General features: G+C 39.6%; 1 protein-coding gene across 3 annotated transcripts in view; it reads left to right on the forward strand.

The window, feature by feature from the left end:
- The window catches only part of TENM1 (teneurin transmembrane protein 1), a gene marked incomplete at both ends in the record, with an annotated part of 588,520 nt that overhangs the window by 408,668 nt on the left and 152,666 nt on the right, over positions 1-27,186 (forward strand). For all 3 annotated transcript variants that reach the window (XM_081221281.1, XM_081221282.1, XM_081221283.1), the window contains 2 exons: positions 8,939-9,155; positions 26,622-26,741. In XM_081221281.1, the coding sequence (XP_081077407.1) occupies positions 8,939-9,155; positions 26,622-26,741 (337 nt within the window). The remainder of the gene's footprint in view (positions 1-8,938; positions 9,156-26,621; positions 26,742-27,186) is intronic.

Below are 27,186 nucleotides of genomic sequence, written 5' to 3' on the forward strand. Positions count from 1 at the left end.
CAGGCGGAATCTTAACCACTGTACCACCAGGGAAGTCCCAAGTATAATTTCTGACTCAGGGTTGAGCTAAAATAAGTTTCCTGCTTAATAAAGTACAGCTTGATAAAAATAATTGAATAATTATCAAGCATTTTCTGTGGCCTCAAGGTCACCTGAAGGGAGCCAAAAATGTTTAAGGAATGGATCAATTAAATATTAATGAAATAATGGATTATCAGTTTTCAATATCTGTGGTATATATAGATACAAAAGGTATAGAAGATGTTGCTGAATGCGTATTGACCTATGAACATTACTTTAAAATTGTGTATCTATGTGGGAATCAAAAATCAAAGACGCTGATGTGAGTTTAGTGTATTTTTATGATTGTCTCCTTAGAGAGTAGCAGGGGGAGGCTCCTTGAGATATTCAATTACCATTTTTTCCTTTGGTAGGATTAAGATGATACTGATGACAAATAAATATTTAGTTCTACTTTGAGATGGAAAGATAGATTAAATAACCTCTGAAAGTCTCATGACTAAGATTTTGGACAATAAATCCATTTTTATACTGTTTAAGTAACATCCCTAAGAATATATTAAATGCCCAGAATTTGGTGGTCTCAGCTTTCCAGCTATCCAGAATGGCTGGATTCATTTCCAGCCATCCAGAATGATTGTATATGCCTAATGATTAATATTTGCATACTTGTTTGTGCATGTATGTGTGTGAGTTTTAATTAAATCAGAAAGTGCCAATTGAACCTTTTGGGGGAAAAAAGTGGTCCTAATTTTTTAAATGTTAATTCTTAAGAAATCTTCCCAGTCAAAAAAAAAAAAAAAATCACTTTCAAGCAGTTGCTTCAAGTAGCTGCTTCCTGATTACTCCATATCATTGCTGATACTTAAAGAATGGCAGGATTTTTTTTTTTTTTGCATTCTAATCAGCTTTGAATACTCATTAGTATTACTGCTACTTCCTGAAGCTTTGACTTTAGTTACACTCTGATTCAATGCATTGTGACTCTTAGTAACTAGTTGGGCTCATTGAATATGTGGGTGACACAGGTCTGGGAGCTACCTAAGAGCTTCTTGAATAATAAAAACAGAACTAAGAACAAATAACCCTTGGATTTTTTTCTTAACATGCAAAAAATTGAAAACTGTCTTTTACATTGTATATTTAAGAACTAATTACTGCAGAAATCACAAATCTATCAAATGTCTTGACCTCATGTATCCCTTTAGTTAACAAGCACATACCATGGACACAACCTTGTGCTTGGAAGAGGAGACTTAACCTTATGGTGACCACATTTTCATGTGTTCATCATGTGTCCTGATTTAGGGTTTGAAAAATATAATCACCATACATTACATGCACATATGAATTGACATGAGAAAAAAAGTTTAGACATTATATTAACTGAATCAGAATAGCTAAAACAAAGAATAGTGAGAGCAAGCTAGAACTATCAGATGTTAAAATAATATTTTAAAACTATGATAATTAAAACAAAATGGTACTGATGTAAGCATAGACAGATCAGTACAACCGAATAAAAGCTTCAGGAACACACCCCGGTACAAATATTTAGGATATTATAAAACCAGCATCAAAAATCAGTGGGGAAAAGAAACATTATGAAATAGGTGGTGCTGAGACAACTATTAAGGAAAAAAAAACCTTAGATTTTCAATTCATATCTTATTCCAAAAGAATAAAATAAATAAAAACATCCCAGCTGATTAATGAGTTGAAGGCAAAAGAAAACTCAAACACAATTAGAAGAAAATATAGGTGGTAGATCTCAAGATTGGAAAGGACTTCTTAAACATAAAAGCTAGGAAAGAAACCACAATAGGAAAAAAATGATAAGTTGGACTTCATAAAAGTTTCCAACTTCTTTGTATTCTTTGGCTAAGTTTATAGACCATCCGACATCTATTTGGAGATACCAAAATCTGCATTGTCTGATATGGTAGCCACTAGCCACATATGACTATTTAAATACAATTTAAATAACATTAAAAATTCCATTTCTCCGTTGCACTAGCCACATCTCAAGTGCTCGACGTCACATGAGGCTAGTGACTACTGTGTTGGTGCACATCTAGAGCATTCCTATCAATGGAGAAAGTTCTGTTGGATAGCGCTGATCCAAATGTTTGACTCAAAGGTTTATTTACCTTTCAGCCAAATATTTCAGATTGGGCACCCAATTTTCCATTCATTCATTACTACTTTGTGCCAAGTACTGTGCTTGACACTGAGGAGAAAATGTCAAACAAGTTTCTGCCTTCATGGAGCTTATGGTTTAGGTATTAAACAAGAAACCACACAAATAACTATATATTTAAAATTGTTTAGAGTGCTATAAAGTTTTTAGAGTGCTATAAACATGTATAGCAGGACCTAACCAAGTCTATGTGGCAAGGGAGGCCTCACATGAGTCAGGGGAAGAATGTTCCAGGCCAGGGAAACAGCATGTACAAATGCCCTGAGGTGGAAATATACTAAACTCTTCTAGAAAGTGAAAGGTAAGTCATTGTGGCTGGAGTCAGGGAGAGATTGGTAGGAGATGAGAATATAAAGGTAGGCACTGGCCAGATTATACAGAACATTGTAAATTTTTAAAGATCTTCAGCTATCAAAGATTACAGTTTAGTCCCTCAAGTCATAGAGGAAGGAAGGTGACTTCTGATACTGTGGAACGATTGTCACGGAGGTTAAAAAGATGTACAATACAGAGTGTTTAACCAAAACAGTCTTTTTCCCCCGATCTTTTAAGTGTTGGTCACATGTTTGTCCAAGCTTCTCTTATATAAACTCTTATATAAACTCTTCCGGTGGTCTATATTCATATTCATTGGTAAAATCAATAAGTTAATTGCCTAAAAGAGAATGATCTTCCAGGAATCATTCTTCATAACAAGTCACCATTCACTAAGAACAATAGCTATTTGCAAGCCTGTTTTATGATGCAGTGTTTCTAGATCTAGAAATCAGCGCCATGGGTGAATTATGAACACATATAAGCTCATGGATCAATAAGCCTCATGTTTTGAATGTCACCAGCATGCTGCAGGGTTTAATAAATAGGAAAATAAAATAGAAGGAGCAATGAATGGGTAACATTTGCTCTGTTTAAGGGCCCCTCTCTGCATTTACTTTTAAGATTTGGCTGGGAAAAAAGACCTGGCAGCAGAAAGCATATTCCTAATTATCCTCTTCTGACCATACCCCCCTCATTTCCAAGGAACCCATTTATTAGAAGATCATCACTTAGTTATGAGAGCCTAAACTGCCAAGTGATTCCAGATACGAGTGGAAGTTGGAAAATCTAAACTCTATAATTCAGTTAACCCCTCTATAACTGGATCTGTCACATTATTTATCGACTAAGACTAGTAATACTTGACATCTTCCTACTTTGTAGTGGTGAAAATGAATGAGAATGTTTGAAATACAGTAATATAAAGTGTGTGATAAAGATGTGGTATCAATGAAGAATCTATTTGTAACTTAACATATTTTGATGCATTCATTGAACACTTATTAATCTCTAGGTGCATTTATAAATGTCCTAAAAATAGGACATTTAGGACATCCATTTATTCATTCAATAAATAGTTATTGAAAGCTTACTTGGGGTCAGGCACTATTCTAGTCATTGAGGAAATAGCAATGAATAAAAAAGACTAAATCCGTGTTCCATGGATCTTATATTCTAGTTTTGAGAGGCAGACAATAAACTAAAAAAAATTTTAAATAGTCTGATAGAAGATGGTAAGTGTTATGGAGAAATTGTTTTTTAAGCAGGTTAAAAAAGGATAGGGAGGACTTCCCTGGTGGCGCAGTGGTTGAGAGTCTGCCTGCCGATGCAGGGGACGCGAGTTCGTGCCCCGGTCCAGGAGGATCCCACATGCCGCGGAGCGGCTGGGCCCATGAGCCATGGCCGCTGAGCCTGCGCATGCAGAGCCTGTGCTCCACAACGGGAGAGGCCACAACAGTGAGAGGCCCGTGTACTGCAATAAATAAATAAATAAATAAAGGATAGGGAGTGTGCGACAGAGGTGGCATTTTAAATAATGTGGCCAGAGGAAGCCTTACTGAGAAGGTGGCATTTGAGTAAAGACTTAAAGGAGGTGAGGGGTGAGCCATACTGACATTGGAGAAAAGAAGATTCCAGGCGTAGGAACAGTGGGGAAGGGGGTTGTGGGATACGGTAATGGGAGGTAAGGTCAGAGAGGTAAGAGAGAGACGGTGAAGAACCAAACTGTGAGGAAGTAGGTCTTGGTCAGGACACAGGCTTTTATTCTGAGCAATTTGGGAAGCCACTGATGGCAGGTGGGGAGGACGTGAACATTAGTGGCATATAAACAATTTACTTTCCTGATGCAGCAAAAATAAATGTATAGGTTATAGAAATAACAATGATTTGGGCAGTTCCAGTACTAAGTGCACTTGAACTTCTCCCACTTTCTTTTTACCAATACAGCAAAATACTAGGGTGAAAGTCAGCCTGAATAAATGAAAAAAGGTGAATTAGAGACTATTTTCAAAGGAAATACAGTCATATTACCTTCAATCCATATAATGGCAACAACTAAGCTACCAGGAGTGCCTAGTAGAGGGCCTGCTTTAGTAAAAATTTTTGAATGATTTGTAATGAGTCCATTGTTTGTAGGTTTCTAAAATGCCCGAGAAGATTTTGTTCAGGTGAATCACTGGAACGATCAGCCCTTCAATTTCTTTTTCACTATTAATTTGCTTGGTAGACGCTCTATTCTATCGATGCTGAAAAGGTTAAGCTTCAGTCCAGCCCCTGTCCAAATGATAACAAATTCTGAATTTGTGAAATTCAATGAATAAAGATTTACTGTAGCATTAGTGTCTGTTTAGAGCCACATAGATTCCTACCCATTTGACAACCTAACCAAGCAGAGTTCACAAAATGAACACATTCTAACGACCTGAATATGCTACAGAAAAGTTAACTGCCCTCTGGCCAATGATAAGGCAACTTAAATAGAAGTGAGTCTGAACATTTTAAGCTGCCACTGCAGACCATTGGCATCTACCCCAGGACTCTATCCCTAGACTCCTTGTAGCCTGTACAGTCTATAATTTGGTTAATGGCAAGAGGTAACAGTTATCGAGAGTGCTAGCTACTGAACACTAAGCACTATGCTGATAGGATTATGAGAGCATGTGATCCTTACAACAATTCTACTCATCCCATCTAGTAGATGAGGAAACTGAGAATCCAGGAGTTGCACTGATTTGTCCAGGATCGTGTACATTGTAAGTGGCAAAGTCAAGATTAGAATCAAAGTCGTCTGATTCTTTCACCTTAACCACTTCATGTGTTCTAAATACTACACTGATCAGTCACTTGGAGGTCTTACAGCCTAGGTCAGTAGTACTAGTCATACTGCTTGGATGGTGATGTCGGACGTGTGATTTGTAGTCAGAGCACTGGGTGTTAATATGACTCCCATATTTCTTCCAACCACATTCAGCTTCCCTTCCTTTATTTGTAGAATGGAGATGAGAATGTCTACCTAACAGGGTTGTCACAAGGATTTAGTTAAAATACTACATGCGGAAGTAACTAGTGCCATACCTGACAAATATTAACTAATCTATACGTGTTGCCAAATCCTTTTGGATAGCCTGCCATGGAACTAGTTGTCCGTTTTTATCAAGGTGATAATATGGGTGCTGTCCCTAAGAGGATATATATTTGTAAATTCATTTTAAGGATTAGGAAAATGTGGGTTTTCCCTATATTGTTCATATTCCCTTGTCCAATCCTGCTTTCAATCAAGGGCATACATCTAGTAGGTAAAAGTTTAATAGTGAGTGAGTTGATCATGTACAGAAGAAACCAGTGTCCTTGACCTTCATCAACCCCAACTGAGCCAGCTGGCATAGTCCCTAACTGGCTGGCAAAGCTAGGATCAGTGAATGCCCTGTTTAGTCCTTCAAGACAATTTAACCTCCCTTTTATTTTGCTAGCTTTTATTTTTATTCCTTTAAAGGGAACAGGCCCTAAAAGTAAAATAAGCTAACATTTGATATGTCCGTATCTGACACCTTGAGCCTGGCTGTCAAGGGTGCCACAGCTTCCAATTCAGGGCGATAAAAGAACCATTAACAGCCAGAAAAAAAAAGAAAAAGAAAAAAGGAAACCCACACAAGCAGTGTGATATCATTTGCACTTCTTTGTAACAGTCTAGACATACTGTATGGAGTGTTATCCAATGTGATAATTGGTAGGTAGATCTTTGCCCATGTACTGGGCTTACCTATGAATTATAATTCGGGGTTGCATACCATTGTTGGTCTGCTTGCCTGCAGCCTTTCTAGATTCAACAGAAGTCTTGCTGTTCTCAGAAAACAGAGGTCTTAGAGGGTCAGCCCTGTATAATAGGCAATTAGTGAATATGAAACATTAACTTGGAATTTATAGCACATAACTAGATGAGAATGTGAGTCCCAATTTTGAATTGGCTCTGTGTTTAGCTTTAGAATCCGGTTTTGAAGATCGTTTGGGCATTACTATTTATTTAAAATCTATTTCTTTTCAAAAATAAGTTAGAATTGTGTGGTTGACAGGTCGAAACCTGTGAATGCCCAATCTGATTATTACTACTGCATTTGCTGCCAATTGAAAGATAAAGGTGACTGCCCATCTGAAAAGCAGTTTTTCATCGTTTAGTATATTATGCATCAATTCCAGACCTCAGAAAACTGTTTTAATCTGATTGATATTTTTGCCAGCTTTCCAGTGCATCCAGATGTTTAATTGGCAGAGTAAAGAGATAATGTGCTAATAGGAGGCTGAGAACAATGCATTGGAGAGAGAGGTGATAGTGGCATCTAAACTCTGTAGAAAACCTGTTAATGTAATTTGCTGAATGAGGGGAGAAAGGGGAGCAGAAGGGAACTTCTTAGTGAAACTAATCCACACAAAAGTTATTCATCAGTGAAAAAGAAATACATATACAGAGAAGTAAAAATCAGGGGCAAAAATACACTGAACAAACAGGGTAGGCCAGGAAGCAGCAAACTGCATTTTAAATCAAAGTAGTGTCTATGGTACAGGGAATTTGAAAGGACCTCATGTGGGGAAGAATATTTCCAGGGTGCCCTAGGGCTACTGTTCCAAACGGCTGCTCTCTTAGTGTTCCTGACTTTCATTGCCCCCAGCTGTGGTACTTCCCCCTCCAGCTCAACAGGGGCAGCCATGTGAAGGAGAGAGAGCGAGCAAAAGAGCTGCGTGAAACCGGTGCCAGTAACTTTCATCATCAGCCTTAAGGAGCGGGTGATCCATCTGAACCTCCCTATTCCACTGCAAGCCAAGAAGATGAGCATCTTTATATTTACCCTTGTTGAACATCTGAATTAGAGCTACTGGTCTGCTTTAAGGACCATGGAAGGGCTTTACCTTTTTTTTTTATGCTTATTGGGTGTGGAATGAAGTGTCCATATGCTCAAATAATCACTCCAACCCCTTCTCTTTGCACGTAATTCTTATAACACTTATAGCAGGTTTAACTAGTGTAAGAGTCAGCTGTTTTATGCACCTATTCCTCCTAAGTTCTGAGCTCCTAAAAACAGGGAAAGTGTTCTTTTTACCTCTTTCCTTCCCCAAGCATCTAACACAGTCTTGTGCACCTACAGTCAGCCCTTCGTATCCTCAGGTTCTGCATCCTTGGACCCAGCCAACCATGGATGAAAAATACTTGGAAAAAAAAGAATTCCAGAAAGTTCCTAAAAGCAAAACTTTAATTTGGCGCATGCCTCATAACGATTTACATAGCATTTACATTGTATTTACAACTATGTACATGGTATTTACGTTGTATTAGGTACTATAAGTAATCTAGAGATGATTTAAAGTATACGGGAGGATATGCGTAGGTTATGTGCAAATGCTGTGCCATTTTATATAAGGGACTTGAGCATCTTCGGATTTGGGTATCCGTGGGGGTCCTGGGACCAATCACCCTCAGATACCGAGGAACAACTATATCAGGTTCTCAACAGTCTCCCCTCCTCCTGTAACCCCTGTGTCCCACATCATTCCTCTACCAAAGAATGAAGCTTTTATGTGATTTATCTGTTGGAACAACCATGGATTCAGGAGTCTGGAGTAAATGGTGAAGGCCTAGGAAATGAAAGAGAGCCATTCATCACTATATACTTAGTGAAATTTCTTAGTATTTGCTTCAAATAACTGCAGTTAGGAACAAGTAAGCTCTAGTCACTTCTACAGATTCCTAAAAAAGTGGTTCTGAAAATTTAGTATGCTTCAGAATCACCCAGATTAAATATGGCATAATCCTGGCCTCTGAAGAAATTCTGCTTCAATAGGCGAGACTCAAGAATATACAAATTTAATAAACTCCCCAGGTAACTGACTACACATTTGAAAATCACTGCCCTGCTTTAGACACTTTGTCACCATCAGAATACCAGCTTCTATTGTGGGAATTAGGAGTAGACAAGTATATTGGGAGAATTTTTAAAAAATACAAAGTCAGGTTGGCAAGCATTTGTTAATTATGTGTTCATAAATGTACATGATGTGAGAAATTCAAAAAAAATTATAAGAAATAGTTGCAATCCTGGAGGAATGGTCTTGCTGAGGAAGAAAGAAACTTCAAAAGAGTGATAACTAACAGAATACTCTCTTCAAGTGCTAAACAATGTAGTACTGCTGGAGGATTCAGGAAAGATTTATGAACAAAATAGTTTGAATTTCACTGATGTGCCATGTAAATTCAGAATGGGTGATAATTCATGAGAGACATGTGAATTTAATAGATTCTAAACTCAAAATGTGGACCGTTACCTTTGGCTGTATTCTAGATATTTCTCCATTCGTGCATGTTATTAACTATGTTGCTTTTCTTGACACTAAATTTCAAAAATTTCTTTTCAGATGGTTTGACTGACTGTGTGGACCCCGATTGTTGTCAACAAAGCAACTGTTATGTAAGTCCTCTCTGCCAAGGCTCACCAGATCCTCTTGACCTCATCCAGCAAAGCCAACCGCTCTTCTCTCAGCATACTTCAAGACTCTTCTATGATCGAATCAAATTCCTCATTGGCAAGGACAGTACTCATGTCATTCCTCCAGAGATCTCATTTGACAGCAGGTATATATGTATTTATTCTACTCCTTAATGAACAGTGGTCATGTTTTTCCTTAACCGTGAAAGGAAGATACACACACACACACACACACACAAAAACACATGATGTGTATTATTCATAGTAAAGTATAAATGGGGCTTTTAATGACAAAAACAGAAGTGTAATTTTCAAATTTATTGTTTAGCTTCTGGATTGATCCCTTAAAAAAATTCTTGAATTTCAAAAGCCAAATTTTAAGTTTTATTCCATGGTGTAAAATGTTTCCATATGAAAGAGTTGGGTGAGTCTGATGTCCCAATGTGAAATGCAAGACTTGTGAAAATCTGTCTTCTAGGGAAGCTCAAATGCGTGAATTGTCACTAAAGACCCGAGACCGAAGTCTAACCCATAAGATGAAGAAATTTTAAAACACTAACTTACTTATTTGAAGTGTAATAACATGAATTTGCTCATTGTTCTTCTCAGCTTCATCTTCAGCAATGATATATTTTAGTCATTAGCACTAGATATAAGTAAGTCACTGAAGTCAACATTTCTGATCTCTTAAAAATGTCCATGCCTTGTTCATGCCACAATTCAACATGTTTAAATATTGTTATTAAACTATAAGGATGTTTATCTCTCAGAACAGAAAGTCCAGCAGTTGGGTTTGGGGGTTGGCTGACCTAAGGGTTTAGTAACATCATCTAGGCCCCAGGTCCTTTCCATTTCTCTATTCTACCATCTTCAGCATAAGCTTCATTCTTAGGTTGGTAGCAAGATGGCTGTGGCAGCTGCAGGTTCACTTCAGACACAACAAGGACCAAAGGAAGAAAGAGAAAAATATTCCCCCAAGCATGGAATATAAACTCTTCCCTTCACTCTGACTGTTCCTCATATTTCACTAGCTTCTAGACTATTACAAACAGAAATTAAAAAAAAAAAAAACTTGGAAAGTATTTGTCCAGGAGCTCCTATCTACATCCCACCCACTCAGTTGCATCCTGGTGGGTGTTATCAGGCCCCAAGAAAAACTCCGTCAAGAGTTTATATTGATATGAGTGATAATCTAAGAAAATCACAGCTCAATCTTGACCTATACACACTAGGAAAGGGAAAAAAAATGATGTGCATGGAAATTTAAAACACTCAGCATCCTTCTCACAGATTGTACACTAGAACTGTCATTGAAACTTAAAACTTTCTCATTATGTTTATTATGTGCAGTTCTAACCTTTTAAATATTTGACAGAACCCCAAACCAACTGCCAGTGCATCACAAGAAAGGCCTTTTCTGCCAGGGAATCTAGTCAAAGTTTGCCTTCTCCCAAGAGACTCGGTCATCCCCATTTTGAAGTATTTCCCCCAGCTCATTAACAACTCTGGGGTAATTTCAAGTGGCTGTAGTCAAAGTAATTCTTGAGATAGTGAAGCCTTACTTATTGCACACCAGAGGAACAAAGGGAACAAAAAGCATTATTCATGCTTAAGGAAAAGTCAGTCCAAAAGAAAAAAAAAGAGGTAAATGAAATAACCACTGCCATGACACGGAGATATGTATTAAATGACTCACTGAACTCAAGTAAAGGGAGAAAGTCAGGACCTGAGAGAGACAGGAACCAAGTCACTGTGATCCAGAGGAGGGCATTTGAGCAATAAACTTAGAAAAGTGAAGAGAAACTCCAGCCCCTGTGGTTCAGCTTCATGCTTCAGCAGCGTTGCCAGCCACTCACAGAGTGAACAAGCCTATTACTTGTGGTACTTAATGCCCTTCTCCTCCTCCTGGTTTGATTGAGTTTTCCTCATTCTTTTGTAAAAGGCTCCAAGTTATCATTTGGCCGGTAAGTCACATTTGAATTCAGAACGACGGGCTCCTTCATCCAGTGGTCTCCGCTCTGACACACATGTCTAATCTGTCAGAAAAGGTGCAGGCCTTTTCCAAGGGAAACGGTTGAGGACAAGCAATGTAACTATATTTCCTTTAAAAAATCAATTCATGCAGTGTTATTCGGGTTATCTCTGGATAAAATCAATCCAATTCTGATCATGTAGAGTATAAGTAATAATAGGTACAAGCTCTTACATCTCCATAGTACTTTTTAGTTTGTGCAGCTCTCAAACATACATTATTTCATCTTATCCTCACAGTATCCCTGTGAAGTAGGTATTGTCTTGGTGCATTTTACATATGAGGGAATTGAGCTTCAGAGAGATTAAATAACTTGCCCAACATCACACAGCCAGCAAGTTTCTTTGTAGCAATTCTTGTAATCTTTCTGTTATACCACTGCTGCCCCATTTCAACTTGTCCTAACATGAGCCTAGTGACTCAGATCTCATTTATACTGGATGAATGACATCTGGGTTAACACAAGAAACTTAGAAACCGAGCGATATTGTAAAATCCAGCTCATTTTAACACATTTCAGTGACATTATTTACAAACTCCGAGTCAATGGTAATGAGCTTCTTGGTAGAAGAACACTTTTTTTTTTTTTTTTTTTTTTTTTGCGGTACGCGGGCCTCTCACTGCTGTAGGCTCTCCCGTTGCGGAGCACAGGCTCTGGACGCACAGGCTCAGCGGCCATGGCTCACGGGCCCAGCCGCTCCGCGGCATGTGGGATCTTCCCGGACCGGGGCACAAACCCGTGTCCCCTGCATCGGCAGGCGGACTCTCAACCACTGCGCCACCAGGGAAGCCCAGAAGAACACTTTTGAACAACTGGTAAAACAGGCCTTTTGCTACGCGTAAATTGTTATTAACCACTTCTTATGTGTCAGGTCTCTTGCTAAGCTTTTACATGTGTTATCTCATTTAATCCTTACAAAAACCCGATATGGTAGGCACCGTTATGATCCCCACTTTTCAGGTGAGAAAACAAGAACTGAGATTTCAAGTGAGTCACTTGCCCAAGGTCACAACCAGTGAGTGTCAGAGCCAGGATCTGAAACCAAGCAGATTCATACTGAGAGCCTGACCTCTAAACCACTATGCTGAGCCACTTTGGCTACTTAGAAAGCTCTGCTGAAGACTTATGACCCTTATCCATCTGTGACTGTGGGGTTGCCCTCCTCAGACAGATCTAGAACACTTAGGTACTATAATCAGGGGAACCATTCTCCTCTTTGGCTTTTGCCACATAAGTGAGTGATAGCTGAGTAGGTGGATGAAGAAGGCATTGCCAAGGGGCTCATTTGCCTACTGGCAAAATGTGACCCACACGGAGGACTTGCTGCTGAGTGTTGCCACCATCAGAGGCCTTTGAGCTAAAGATGGTGGCATACAGGTGACTAACTGTTGCAAGGACAGATAAAGGTTAAATAACTGTGCATCCAAGTGAGACTAGCCTTTCTTGTCCTGAGTTGGCTGCACTGGCATGTGAGAGCACATAGAACATAGACCTCCTGTGCCCCTCATGGTGTAAGGTCACTGGGAACATGCCACTTGCCCATGGTAGAGTCTCCAGCAAGCCCAAGTCAGTTACCATTTTTTCCTTAAATACATTTTACCCTGTAGCCTGAGTTTCTTGTTTTCAGTCGACTCCAAACATGACTACAAAGTAAACCACATATTCTACGTGCCCTGTGTGACTTATTACTTTTTAATAATGTAAATAGGTGAACAGAAGCATTATTGATCTTCAGTGTCTAAGCATTTAATCACTATTAATAATGTAAAAGGTTTTTATAAATATGTAAAAACAAGAGTACATTAAACTAAACGACAGCAGTAATTTGCAAAGCCGGACATTTCACTCATCATCACTAATGGAGAAGTGCATTTAAAAAACAAAATCCTACTGGGGTTAGTGCAACCGCTGACAGCAAGGTCTGGCCAAACTCGTTTGTCTGTTTTGTAGCCACGAGAGGCCGATCCCCACATCAATCCATGTCAAGTGTCTACATCAGGCATTGCTTAATATCAGCCCACAGATGTATTTTGTTTGGTCCAACGTTTAGAAACTAAGAGATCTAACATAAAAATTGGAATGTCTTCCTTCTCTAGAAAATTGACAAAGTTGAACATCTCTGATAGAGGCCATCCAGAGCTGAGGGCCACTTACCCCTCTGGAATGACTATGACATGCCTCTCTAGCTCACCATTCACTGTTTCCCTTGCACCTGACTCACTTCCCTCACTTTTAAGGTCCTGCCTGGCCCTGCTGGCCTTTGAGTTCGTAACCTCCGGACTACACAGCTTCTATAGCTTTTCATGGAAAGGCCACAAGTGTTCGTTTTTTTCTTTCTGATCTGTTTCCCTGAGAGTCTTTAAAAATCCAATCTTAACTCTTTACTTAATTTTTGAACCTTTGCTGTGTTGGTTTAAAAAGAGAAAAAAAGTGACCGAACATAAACTAAAACCCACATTAATGGAAGGATGTTTCCCCCCTTAGTTCACGGGGGGACCTGTGGACACCTCATGAATAAGTTGGTGTGCATTCTGCCTCACATCTTAGAGTAATAAACCCCCAGGTCCCACCATAGTAGAAGCAAAATGTCCACTTTCTATGAGAAAGATGTGTATGTTGAGAGGCATTTGACAATTGTTTGTCACTTAGAGTAAGTTTTAAGAACAATTTAAAGATCTAAAACTTTGCAGCTATGCTGCTGGGTGTGGGTGTAGCTGCCTCTTGTGCCTGCTCCTGGTGGGATCCCTAGCCTTAGTTGAAAAGTTCTAGAGTTGGGACCAAACTTAATCCAGAACTAAGTACATGACAGCACTGTTAACACGCTACAAAATGAAGAGGTTGAGCAGGGTGATAGGTTTCTTCTAGTGCTAACTTTCTGTGAAGTTGCTGTATTTCCATTTCTTGCTCCACACTGGGATGTGCAATATTTAAGTTCTGAACTGTCCTCATTGCTAAAATCTAAGTTCTTTGAGGACAAGGATCAAGTCTGATTTGTTCTCTCCCTGTTTTGATTATCTATCAAATAAATATCAAACTGTGTAGCAAACTACTCCAAAACATAATGGATTAAAACAATTTATTATGATTACATTTCATGATTCTGTGGGTTAGAAAAAAGAAAAGAAATTCTTTTCTTTTCTTTTCTTTTTTTCTTTTCTTTTCTTTTCCCGGGCAGGGAAAAAAGAAAGAAATTCAGACAGGGTATGGCCAGGATGACTTGTCTTTTCTCCATGATATTTGGGCTCTCAGCTGGGATAACTCAAATAGCTGGGGGGCTGGAACAGCTGGACAGCAGCCAGGAATCCCTCTTTCTACCTACAGCCTCTCTACTTGGTTTTCCTATGGGCATGGCAGCCAGTCTCGAGTTTGTCAGAGCTCTTATATGGTGGCTCAGGGCTCCAAGAGGGAGCGTTCCAAGAGACAGGAAACAACAAGATACCAGTCTCTTTTTTTTTTTTTTTTTTTTTTTTTTTTTTTTTTTTTTGCGGTATGTGGGCCTCTCACTGTTGTGGCCTCTCCCATTGCGGAGCACAGGCTCCGGACGCGCAGGCTCATCGGCCATGGCTCACGGGCCTAGCCGCTCCGCGGCACATGGGATCTTCCCAGACCGGGGCACGAACCCATGTCCCCTGCATCGGCAGGCGGACTCTCAACCACTGCACCACCAGGGAAGCCCAAGATACCAGTCTCTTAAGGCCTGGGTCCAGAAAGTGTCCCAGTGTCCCTTGTGTTATATACTGTTTATCAAAGTAGTCACAGAGTTTGTCCAGATTCAAAGGGAGGGTCATAAATCCTACCTCTAGCGGAGAGAAGTATCAAAGAATTTGTGGCCATCCTTAATCTACCATACCACTGTATCCCCAGATCCAAACACAGCATCTGGCAGAAAATTGGTAAGAAAATGAGTGAAGGAGTGAGTGGCTTAGTTGTAGTGATATTGAAGTGCTCTTCTCATATTTGCTAATGAAAAACTCTTTTTGGTTGCCTAGAACACACAGATGATATTAGGACCTCAAATAAGTCGATTCCCAAATGTAGAAGCAGCCTAAAGGTAAGATTACTGTTCTCCAGATAGCACAGGAACAAATTCATAAAGGACGAAGTGATTATATAACAGTAGCAAAGTAATTACTCTTTTTTTTTTAACTTATGAGACATTCCACCACTGCCAGAGCCTGTCCATAATTGACATCATTTATAACTTTGTGTAAGCATCAATAATCCTCTCTGCCTTCAGTGGGCTAGATAATCAAAATTTGAAACCAAGAAAAAATTAGAAAATAAGGAGCAATACCAGGAAGTCAGTAGGAATACTGCTGTGAACTGGCTCACTTTGGTGTTCCAGCTCATGAGAAAACCAAAGACAAGCACCCCAAAACAAATTGAGGTACCACAAATGCCTTGAGCATGGCTTTCTTGGCAAACTCTTTACCTACCCGAGTCCTTCCCTTCCTTTACTATACCCCATTCAGTAATGAAATCTTGATTCATGCACCTGATTATTCATGATACCTGGCAACAGCCATGATTACTATCATAACTTGTTTAATAAATTATGCCTTTCTGCACTTAATTGATCTGGGAATGTATACCATTTGAAATCCTGTGAATGGCAGAATGAGTTATTAAATCAAGAATGAGGTTAAGGTGAAGGTTGCAGGAAGATGATAATTGTTGTTGATCTCAGATTTGATGAAGACTTAAGAATAACCATACTTGACAGATACAAATTACTATTTTTTTAAATGTACATTTTATTGAAATATTAGTATTTCCAGAGTAACTGAGAACTTTAAATTTCTCTACAAGAGATACCAAAGTCCTCTGCTGTCTCTAATGTAATCTAATATCCTCCTATCAACTCATTTTTATAAAGTGATGAGGATATGTATTCACTCATTTATTCAACAGGTATTTCTTGAGTCACCCACTCTGTGCCAGGAACTGTACAGATGGAGGTAAACAAAAGAAACAGAGTCCCCTTATTCACAGAACTCCCTTTACGTTCTAGTGGTGGAAGCAGTCAAAACATCAAGTAGATGCATAAAGAATTAAATGAATTATAAATTGCAGTAACTTCTGTGGATAATGGAACATCAGGGAGCTTGGGGTTCATCAACTCAGGGTCCCAAGTTCGACTGCCTTGATGAAGCAGTCAGGTAACCATAATGGATGTAAGACAAGGTATTCTAGCAAATGAGACAAAGTCATTAAACAATTACAGAAGTGAGACTGACCTGGAAGTTTTCAGCAGAAACTCAGGGATGGGACTAATTGACTCAAGTGAGCTTGAGGAGGCTCCTGGATGGCTTGCAAGAAAAAATACAGAGCTTATTTGGACGGTGAGCAGCTTAACTATTTGCAGGAAGTTTCATCCTTTGACATCTGGGCCTATAAATAATTTTAGTTCAATTTGAAATGTTTGTGTTAAACAGATGAATTCAAGGGGAAAAAACAATCATCCAAAACAATTCCCATTTACCACACTGAAAAAAATTCCCATTTAACCACACTTTGGTGTCATTTGTAATGATAGATCCTACAGTTTCTTTCAAGATAATCCACATTGGGGAAGATTAATCATTTCACTCTTGAGATTGATGAACATGGCAGTGTTTACTTGGTTTGCATAATGGCACTGTCCTAGGCTCTGGCCTACAGCAGACAAATTGCCTTCCCCATACAGTCTAGTGAGGAAAACTGACAATAATAAAAAAGGTAAATGTCAGGTAGGTATAAGTACTGTCAAACGAGATAAAGAAAATTTAGGGACAGAGAGTGACCATTTTAGACAGAGTGGTCCGGGAAATCCTCTCTGGGCAGATGACACTAGAGCAGAGAGCTCATAGCATTCATCTATATGTTAGATGATCTTGGCAAGAATGTTTCCTGCCTCCTGGACCCTTCTGCAGCAGCTTATCACACAATCCAGAGCCTGGCTGTCACTTTTAGGGTCCACTGAATCAAGATTCTGTGGCATTGTGTGAAACAGAAAGGTAGAACAAACCTTTCTCAAGGAAATACTACATACTGGTTATTGTACCAGGTTTTACTGATAAATGGATGGGGTGCCTGTCCTTCAGGAATACATTGAGAAAAACTGAATACCTCAGACAAACTGAATGGCCTCTGAAAGAGAAATCAGCAACAGCCCTCGACCATTTAAGTCATGAAAAGAATTTTAAAAAATAGCAGATTGTCATCAATTAGTGTTGACCCTAAAAGAAATCAGATACGTAGAAACCACATCCTGATTTGGAATTATGAAAAAGAAGAGGGGGGCTTCCCTGGTGGCGCAGTGGTTGAGAGTCTGCCTGCCGATGCAGGGGACACGGGTTCGTGCCCCTATCCCGGAAGATCCCACATGCCGCGCAGCGGCTGGGCCCAGAGCCATGGCCGCGGAGCCTGTGTGTCCGGAGCCTGTGCTCCTCAACGGGAGAGGCCACAGCAGTGAGAGGCCCGCGTACAGCAAAAAAAAAAAAAAAGAAGAGGTAAGGAAAGCTTATATTTTAGAATATTTATAAGGAAATGCAATGTTATTACAATATTAAAGCATTCATTGAGTTAACATTCACAGTCTATGTACAGGTATCCCCCAGAAGGTCTGTACCTAATCATTCATAATTTTGCTGAGGAACAAATTTGAATTCATTTGCTTTGTGTTTAACTTTTTCGTGAATCTAGTAGTTAAGGACCTCCAAGTATACTTAACTAATGGCAAATCTTTGTGTATTTTTAATCTTAAGAATGTGAAAGACATTATGCCAGGTACACAACTAGGGGTTGATAAACACACAATGCAACAATTGCTGAATAAATTGAATAAACTAAGGACTGGGGGAAGCTCTTTCTAAGGCATCAGCACCTGCAAATCTATCTTGTGTTCACCTTTCTTTCTAAAGTGAGGCACTGCACATAACCTGCCCACATTTGGAAAAGGGACCCAAGAGTGGTTTGGCTCTGCCATGATTCCTTGTGAGTCTGTCTGTCTTCCCATGTTGCTTTTCCTAAGCAACCTCCTTTGCTTATCACTTCTGTAGTTGTCCCAAGTGAGAAGATTGCTGCTACTTGCTAATAAAGCACTTTGATCTCGTTTATGTGAAAGGTGTTACGTGCGTGAAGATGGGATCTCCTGATTTTCAGAGAACTATTTTGTCTAATGCTAAAGTTCAGGAAACATGTTCAAGACACATTTAAAAACTTACAAAGTGCTGAAGGTTCCAAGATTTATAGTGCTGACTAGCTCCTGAAATCAGCAGTCAACAGCTAAATGTACCAAAAAAGAAAGAATGTGTGACTTTCACTTCTTTGCAAATGCTCTTGGGCAAAGAAATCTGAGCACAAATCTTTCAAAAGCTGTTCAATTGATTATTTGTGATACTTTGAAACTCAGATGTTCTGAGGTGCTTACTAATGGTGATTAGTAATACCAGTAGCTGTCTACAGCTTATCTCGGTGTGAATAGGTGTCTTCTAATATTTTATCTATCTTACTTACTGCTCAATTAGGATTGAAATTCGAAAGGATCAAATCCTTAATACCTACTTCTCAGCCATACGATTTGCTTGCAGTGACTCTAGCTAGTTCTGTCATCTTATCTTGTCCCTGGAGAGGGCAGAGTCAATGCAAGTCTAGGGAGAAAGAACAGATGACATCTTGTGGTGCATCTCCACCGTACACTCTGCACGTAGAAAGTGCTCAGCAGCTGGTAAATGTCTACAAAGTAGTGACATCCTATGGATAGCGCCATCTTTGTGGGTGAGCATTTTCTTTTCATCTGTAGCCACATTATTTACATCTTGACTAAAAAAATCTACAGCTTAGGCCATTTAGAGTCCAGGTCAAAAGACGTCCACCATTTCTACCACTTACTAGCTGTGTTATCTTGAGCAATTTTTTTTAACCTCTCTGAATGTGTTTCCTCATTTTTTAAAACAGGCTAATAGTAGTACCTACTCAGGGTTATATTGATGGTAAGTGAAATACAATAAGGAAAGTGCCTGGCATGGTACCTGACTCATAGTAAGTGCTTAATATCTTATTTATACAAACACATATATTTACATATATATATACTTTATATATATAGGGTACATAATAGAATATAATTTGAAAGGTCCAGTTCAAAAGACAATCACTTTACTGGGTTACTTTACTGTTACAGCATCTTTGTGAGGTGACTGGGGATAAGACAGGGAAGAACTACCACTGTCACTTTCCATAAGGAACAAAGGAGGCTGAGAGTAATCCCATTTCTTAGGAAAAGTCACATCGATGATTATTAACAAGCCAGAGCTAGAACTGGCGTGGACAGTTAGGCCACACTTTTTCCTCCTGGAAGGAAGAGTAATCCATGGCCAGGCTATAGCCAACAAGACAGACTTGCCCTGTATTTAACGACTATCCATTATTTGAAGGGCAGATTCACAGAGAAGTGACAGGAAAGGTTAATGAGGTTAACAAAACCCCGTAAGGCTGATTACAAAGATAAACCATTTGAGTAATGCGGAAAACAGGACAAAAACAAACCAACCAAAAAAATAAAATAAAACTTGAGACTATTCAAGAGTTGCAAGGGCTTCCAGGGCAAATATTTCAGGATTCAAATTCTGGACAAAAATAATCATGTGTCTAAATGAAGCAAACTGGCACTTCTGCAGTCCTGAAAATGTGACTGTGTTGTCAGTTTTCTTATTGCTTCAAAACACTTGATCTTTTTCCCATTACTTCGGGGACTTCAGGCATCCAAAGCAAGCCTACTTTTGACAAGCAATTACCAGGGCAGATGGGAAAATAGGCACCCTACCTCAGGGTGAGTGCCCCCATTTTGTTTTACTTGAAACATCACTAGCCATGAGGAAAATAATTCTGCTTAAAAAGCTATCTGCATTTGCAATAGCACCACCTTTCCCAAAGTCCTAGAATGTTGATGGGTAATGCTTCCAGCTGCTTTTAATGTTACCCATTTGGTAGGTATTATTTATTTGGTCTAGTGACCAACTGAGTAGGATTAAATCAGCCTGCTCTATTTAACTAAAAACTCATGAGATTTTATTGGGTTTGCATATGAACATTCACTGCATTCACATTTTCAGAACATGAAAACAGGTTTATGCTATAGAAGTAAATGTTTTCATGGTACTGTACCAGCTTAGATGACATACATCAAAAAAATAACTAGTATGTGATGTGTGGAAACCCCCAAAATATCTGAATATTAGAACCCTCAAAGGTATTTGAGTTATGAAATACCAAATTGTAATTACATGGTTGTATATAAAGGAATAATGGGGTTAGTGTTCATAAATTAAGCATTTGAGGAGGACTATTCATTCATTCTTTGCAATCACAGGGGTACTATTTAATTCCCTGAAGTAGTCAATTATCAGACAAAACTCTCATGATGAGAAGGTCGTAATTCACAATCCAGAATGCTGGCTTCTAATAAATGAACTGTTACACAGGAACCTCAAAGTGGTCTCTGAAACCCTTGAAGTAGTGCTGTGGGATAGGCTGGAAGTATTTTACAACTTCATATAAAAATATTTGGGTTGAAATTCGATGGAGCTTTCTTGAGCACATGCTGTGTACACCAGGCACTGGGAAGGACAGAGGAAAATCATACCATCCCTACCCTGGAGTGACTATCTAATGAGAAAGACAGACCCATATAACTCTCATCCAAGACAGGCTATGACAAGTGCGATAGCACAGATATGAGCACTAATGAGCATAATAGGGCTGGGGAAGAAATTAACATTTATTTGGGACAGATAAATCAGGTTAAGACATATTTTTCCATTTCATAATCTCTGGGTTTGAAGGGATCCTACAGTTCATCTTGTAGTCCAACCACCACTTTGTCATGACAGTTTCAACATGACTCCCCAAACTGCAGTTTTGCAAACCCTATTCCAGAGGTTTGTATGGAAGTATTAAAAATTCATGCCTCAGATTTCATAATGGTGAGATTGTGAACCAGTTGGTGACTTGCCTGCCTTTATACATGTGGTTTACACCTCCTGGTTCCTTCCTCAGGAGTTCATACACCTTAACTGGCTGAGTATATACTGTTTTTGCTTTCCCTAAAGTTCCATCTTTAGCACCATCAACATCACTTGGGAACTTGCAAGAAATGCAAATTCTCAGGCCCCACTCCAGACCTGTGAATCAGAAACTCTGGAGGGTAGGCCCAGCAGCCTGTGTTTGAACAAGCCTTCCAGGTGATTTTGGTGCATGATCAAGTTTGAGAGTCACTGGTGTATACGAGAGAAAGATAACCAGAAAGGACTGAGGACCAATACTACAGTCCCAAAAGTACACTCTTAAAAGAAGATCCTTTATTCATTGTGTGCCACGATGGATAAGAGGGCATCATAAGCCTTTTGTCCCAACCGCTCAGAGGTATTTGCATTCCAGTAGCGCCCCCAGAAACAGCAGTGATTTAGCCCAAATGACACAATCTACAGCTGTGCAATGTTACGGTATAATAAGCCCGTGGAGAAGATGTCAGGAGAACCATGAAACCACACACCTCACGTGCAGCAGGTTTCTGTCCCTTGGAGATTTGAACCAACTGACAACTCACAGAGGAATTTACAGGGCAGGATTCCAACGCCACTGAGCAGAGGATTCACGTAGCCTCTCTCAGCCCAGTCCTTCTCCATGCTATCTCTTGACCAGAGCTGTCAGCTGCGGAAAGGATTTCATCTGTTCCTGTGGAAAAAACAACCTAACCTGTCCACCTGCTGCTAGATCCCCTGCTAGCCAGGTCCTTGATTTTGAATGTTACCCTTCAAAGGTTGCTTATGCTCCTGTTAGCAACAAAAGCAAATAGCTATAACTTCCCTAGCCCTTGAGCCTCATTTTCCTTACTAAAGATTTTAATCAGAAATACCATGCAGTAAATTACATCTTCTTTCAGCAATTTAGTTTTCAGCCTTGTTTTTCAAACCAACTTTTGTGCTTGAGGTTAATGTTTTTTGCCTGAGGTGTTGAATGAATATTGGAAATTTGACACCAAAGACAAAAGACAACAAAGAAGGGAAGAGGAAAATGAAACCAAGAATTTATTGAAGGCTAGGGATAATTTGACTATGCCACGAAAATAGCAAATACAGAATGAATTAGATCTTTTGCATCAGAACTGTCTAACAAGCAGCTTGTTAGTTAAATAAGCCTCTTGGTAAAGTGTATTCTGACTTGCATTTCCCAAGATGCCCTGTTCTTCAGACCAAGCTCCAAACACCTAGAGGTTTCAGCATTTAGTTAAAGGGAGAAGCAGTTCCTCTGAGGTTGCTGCTTTAGCATAGCGACGGCAGGTAGACAGCTTGGCCTGTATTATCCAGAGAAGAAGAAAAGAGACACTTGTGAGGGGTGATCTTCCCCATACATCTTTTTAAAGTCACATTGGACACGTTCATCCAAGTTCAAGTTATCTTGCTCTAACCCACAATAGCAGGGAGAAGTCCTTGTTTTTAGAGGTTCAAGGAAGCAAAATATCCCATCCAAGTTTGTGGATCAAAGAAGGAGGGCCCCGGACAAAGATGGAAAGCATGCAGTACCCGCCACTGAGAGTACACAAACACACACACACAGCCAACACAAAAGACAGTCACACTGGGTACATACCTGCTATACACATGAGCAGGGCCAGCTTCATGATAGTCCAGACAGTAGCTTCTGTAATCTAGTTTGAAAGGTTCAGAAGAGTTCCGTATATTACTTAATTGAAAAAGTTTCAGGAAAAGACAGGTCCTTAAAGGTTTAGGACTCAACGTTGAACTTTTTCATGTGGCAAAAGTTTAAGAGTTCAAGATGTTTCCTCAGGACAGGCCAAGGACAGGCCAAGTATGACTGCCTCACTTAAAGGGTGATTTGAAGAAGCTGGACAGGAAACAGGGAGGCACGGCAATTCGGCATGACAAGAAACACGGAAAGTAGGATTGTGGGATTACTGAAGACAGACCCCAGCCATAGATGCCTCACTGCTTCAGCAAGGATCTAACCTAGGAAAAAGGTGAATTATGCAGGCCACCTTGGATATTGGAAACATAAACAGATTATATACATGGGGGAGAAAGTATATTTTAGTGGTTGCGTAAATCAGGAAAAATAAAGCAGATACAAGGCTACCCCCCACAATTATGAAGAAAATTGAGTTTAGAAGCTGGAGCGCACAAAGCGGCAGTTGTGCCGTATGAAGTGGCACAATACACCATATCTGCCAAGACTATATCTGAAGGTTCCCTAGGGGCCATCTGGAGCTGGAGTAGCCTGGGGAAGCGAGCAAACTTGAGAGCATTCTTTTTGAAGTGGAGAGTTTGCCTGAGAAGACTTTTATCCTAGGTTTCTGCATGCAGTGCCAATCCAAATTACTGCCAATTAAAAAAGAATAATACTGTCCCGAAATTTAGACAACTTATACTGATGCAGGATGACTGATGGTGGTCAAAGATTATAGTAAGTACTAGTAACCCAGGAATGAAAGGAGCTAAGAGTTATTCTTGTGAAAAATGGATGACATGGAGTGTATAAATAATGGAAGCAAATGCAGCAAGATACAGGGAATCTTAGAACATTTAAAGTCTAATACGTTACAAAGAGAGTTCAATGCTGATAAATGTAAAATAGTAAGTTTTATGGGGCTTTATCATATGCTGTAAGTTGGTGTGGATCATAAAATATGAGGAATAAAAAAAGTAGGGGAGTTGAAAGACAAGTCTGAGCATTATTTATGAATGATGAGTGAAATGAATGAGAACAGGTAGACAATGTCTTGAATAATGATGACTTTGATGAGTCGTTATCACACAAATCTGCGTGCTTCATAAAATATGAGGAATATTAAAGAGCAGAGGAGTCAAAAGACAAGTCTACTCAGAATGAGATACAGAATGAAGGAAGAGAAGAACACAAGTGCACAGAATAATGATGACTTTTATGAGACTTTCACTCACCAGCCTGGATCCTTCATAAATATAAGCTGTATAGAAAATAAAAGAGCAGCAAAGAGAAGAGACAGGTCTGTGTCTGTCATAAAATATGAGCAAATAATGTCAACTAGGCTTGACAAAATAAAAACAAAAATAATTGAGCCTAGTACAGCTGTGGGGAGACACAATGTCTAGATTAATGTGAACAAATAAAATAAGTGTGTATAGAATTGTCTTGCCAGTAGGGAATCAGTGACCACCTAAGTAGGCATCATTGTTGAAAAGCCCACCTTGTTAACTGGTAAAGCCTTGGCAAGTTCATAATTAGCCCCTACCACACCCCCCCAAAAGCCATCAGCACATAGGGCTCAGGAAGCAATGTTGAACTGATCTTCAAATGAAGGTGGCCTCACTAATGCACATCTCTTCTCAGCCCCTCTGGCTCCGATCCCTGTGTAGTTTGCAGGAGATTTTCTCAGCTGGTTTCTACTTAATCTATACCCAGTTTGTCAAATTTTGCTTTGTAAAGACCTTCAAAATGTTACTGTATAAAACTAGAGACATCCTTCTCTTTTCATGTCTTGTTACATTGGATTTAGAACCAGGGACCAGATCTGTCAGGATTAGTTCAAAATCCAGAACTCAGTGACTTTCAAATATCTTCTCTATTAGAACAAATGGGATTTCAAAATCTCCCCAAAAAGGAACTGGAAGAATCAGACAAGGCAAAGCAAGTGCCAGTGTGCCACTTGCATGCCATTCAGAACCATTATTTACAGAATTCATAAGATGGACAGCTCATTGGAAAGAAGAAACCCGCTAATTTATGTCAGAACTAGGAATGTCGGTCTGAAGAGCTCAATAAAGACACTAATAGCAACAATTATACTAGCTTAGCTTTGTGCAATACTTAATGGCTTATAGTTTGTGTTGGGGGAAGGCTTTAGGTAATGCAGGATAAATCCTATCAGTATAACATATCCCAGTTCCTCTGATTGCAATAGAATTTAGTAGTGATATTTATTGGCTATAACATATAACATAAGCTTTGGCTGGTAACTGTCATTTGCTTTTTCACAGTTTTTTTTTCTTTTTTCTCTTGAACCATCTTTGTGGCCAAGAGCCTTTAGACACATTGCCTTGACTTGCTGATTGAAAGAATCTATAATGCCAGGGTGGAATTATTATGGTTACTTTGGAAAGTCATGTTTGCCCAAATCACATGGCCCCTTTTAATCCAAGATTGAGCTTGCCTGGATACCCTGAATCTCACTTGGTGAAAAAAATGACATTAATGCCCTAGGAAAAATCATTGACCCTGCCCAACCTCTTCAACCCTACCAGCTCCAGCTATAAAATGCACGTTCTAGAGCTCAGGGCTGCCAACGCTAGGACTGGACTCTGGTGAGACCCCTTCCCCCCAACCCCAGTAACAATAGACAAGTGAAAAATCTGTGCTTGGGGGTTGCCCCTGGGCCTTCTTAACTGCCAAGCTCCTAAACTTTGTTACAACTTGTTGGCCAAGCTAGAGCTGAAAGTATACTCGTTTTAGTGGACTATGTCCCTGGGAGACAGCTCTGTTAAGGGCTAGTCTAATGGAATCCCCTTATTTGGCAAAGATGAAACTCATTTGTTTAAAGGGAAAATCTCCTGAAATATTTTATTTCAATCAGGCCAGAGAAACATGGTACTATATAGTCAGGGACCATGTCTCTTTTGCAGACTTTAACTGTTAAAATTTTCCCAACTAAGTCTGCTTTTTTTAAAAAAAATTATTTTTCCAGAAAAAGCAATTTAGCAATATGTATTAAGAGCCTTAAAAGTGTTCACACCTATGTATGTAAATGCATAGAAAATGCCCTCAACAAAATGATATTGCTGATTACCTCTGGGGAGAAGACCAGGAACTGGGAGGGAGGTGGTCAGCAGGGACTTTAGTCACGTCTACAGTGTATTTATGTATTAACTAATTTTCATTTTAATTACTTTTAATAAGAGAGAAGTATCTTTCCACAACTAGGACTATCTCCCAAGGAAATAATAAGAAATTCAATGCAGGAAAAAAATAAGAAACAACTAAATATCCTAAAACAGGGAATGGATTAAACAAGGAATACTGTTTTAGGGCTATATTATCTAATATCAAAATGATATATTAAGGAATTTCTAATTACATTGGACAATGTTAATAATATACTGCCAACTTAAAAATATCAGGATTCATGGGCTTCCCTGGTGCCGCAGTGGTTGAGAGTCCGCCTGCCGATGCAGGGGACACGGGTTCGTGCCCCGGTCCGGGAAGATCCCACATGCTGCGGAGCGGCTGAGCCCGTGAGCCATGACCGCTGAGCCTGCGCGCCCGGAGCCTGTGCTCTGCAACGGGAGAGGCCACAGCAGTGAGAGGCCCGCGTACCGCAAAAAAAAAAAAATCAGGATTCAGAACTATACCGAGTATAATCCCAATTTTTATTGGTAAAAAAAGATATTCGTACCGTCACCAAAATGTTATTAAAAGTTACTACTCGTTGGTGAAATTATTGTTTTCTTTGTTATACTGAACTGTGTTTTCCAAACTTTCTCCAACTTGGCTTCTAGAATCTAGTTTCTGCATGCTTTTATATTTGCCTTTGATCTTGTGTTGCAGGCGTGCTTGTGTGATTCGAGGCCAAGTGATGGCTGTAGATGGAACCCCTCTAGTAGGGGTGAATGTTAGTTTCTTGCACCGCAGTGATTATGGGTTTACCATCAGCCGGCAAGATGGAAGGTACGTCAATACTGCTTCTGATCATTGTGCGGGCCAAATACCGACTTCTAGCCATGAGTCAAACCAGGGCTCCAGTGATACATTGTTTATAAGCCCATCTTCCTTCAAGCTGTATCTAAAAAAGTCATCAGTGTTATTTATTTCCTCTATTCCCCATCTAAATCAAACCAAGTTTAACTTCTAACCAACCCTGTACTATTACTGTCAAGTCTTCCTGAAACCCTGGCCATGTGGAAAGTCATCTAGCCTTCATCTAAGCCTTCATCATTTATAAATCCAAATTCAAAGTCCAGTGAGATGATGCAGGTAATGAAGCATTGAACACCTAGGCTGTTCTTTCCATGATAGCCTCAAAATATTTCAGAGAGGGCTTCCCTGGTGGCGCAGTGGTTGGGAGTCCGCCTGCCGATGCAGGGGACATGAGTTCGTGCCCCGGTCCGGGAGG

Source organism: Mesoplodon bidens, assembly GCF_964165515.1.
Source record: "Mesoplodon bidens genome assembly, chromosome: X".
NCBI lineage: Eukaryota > Metazoa > Chordata > Mammalia > Artiodactyla > Ziphiidae > Mesoplodon > Mesoplodon bidens.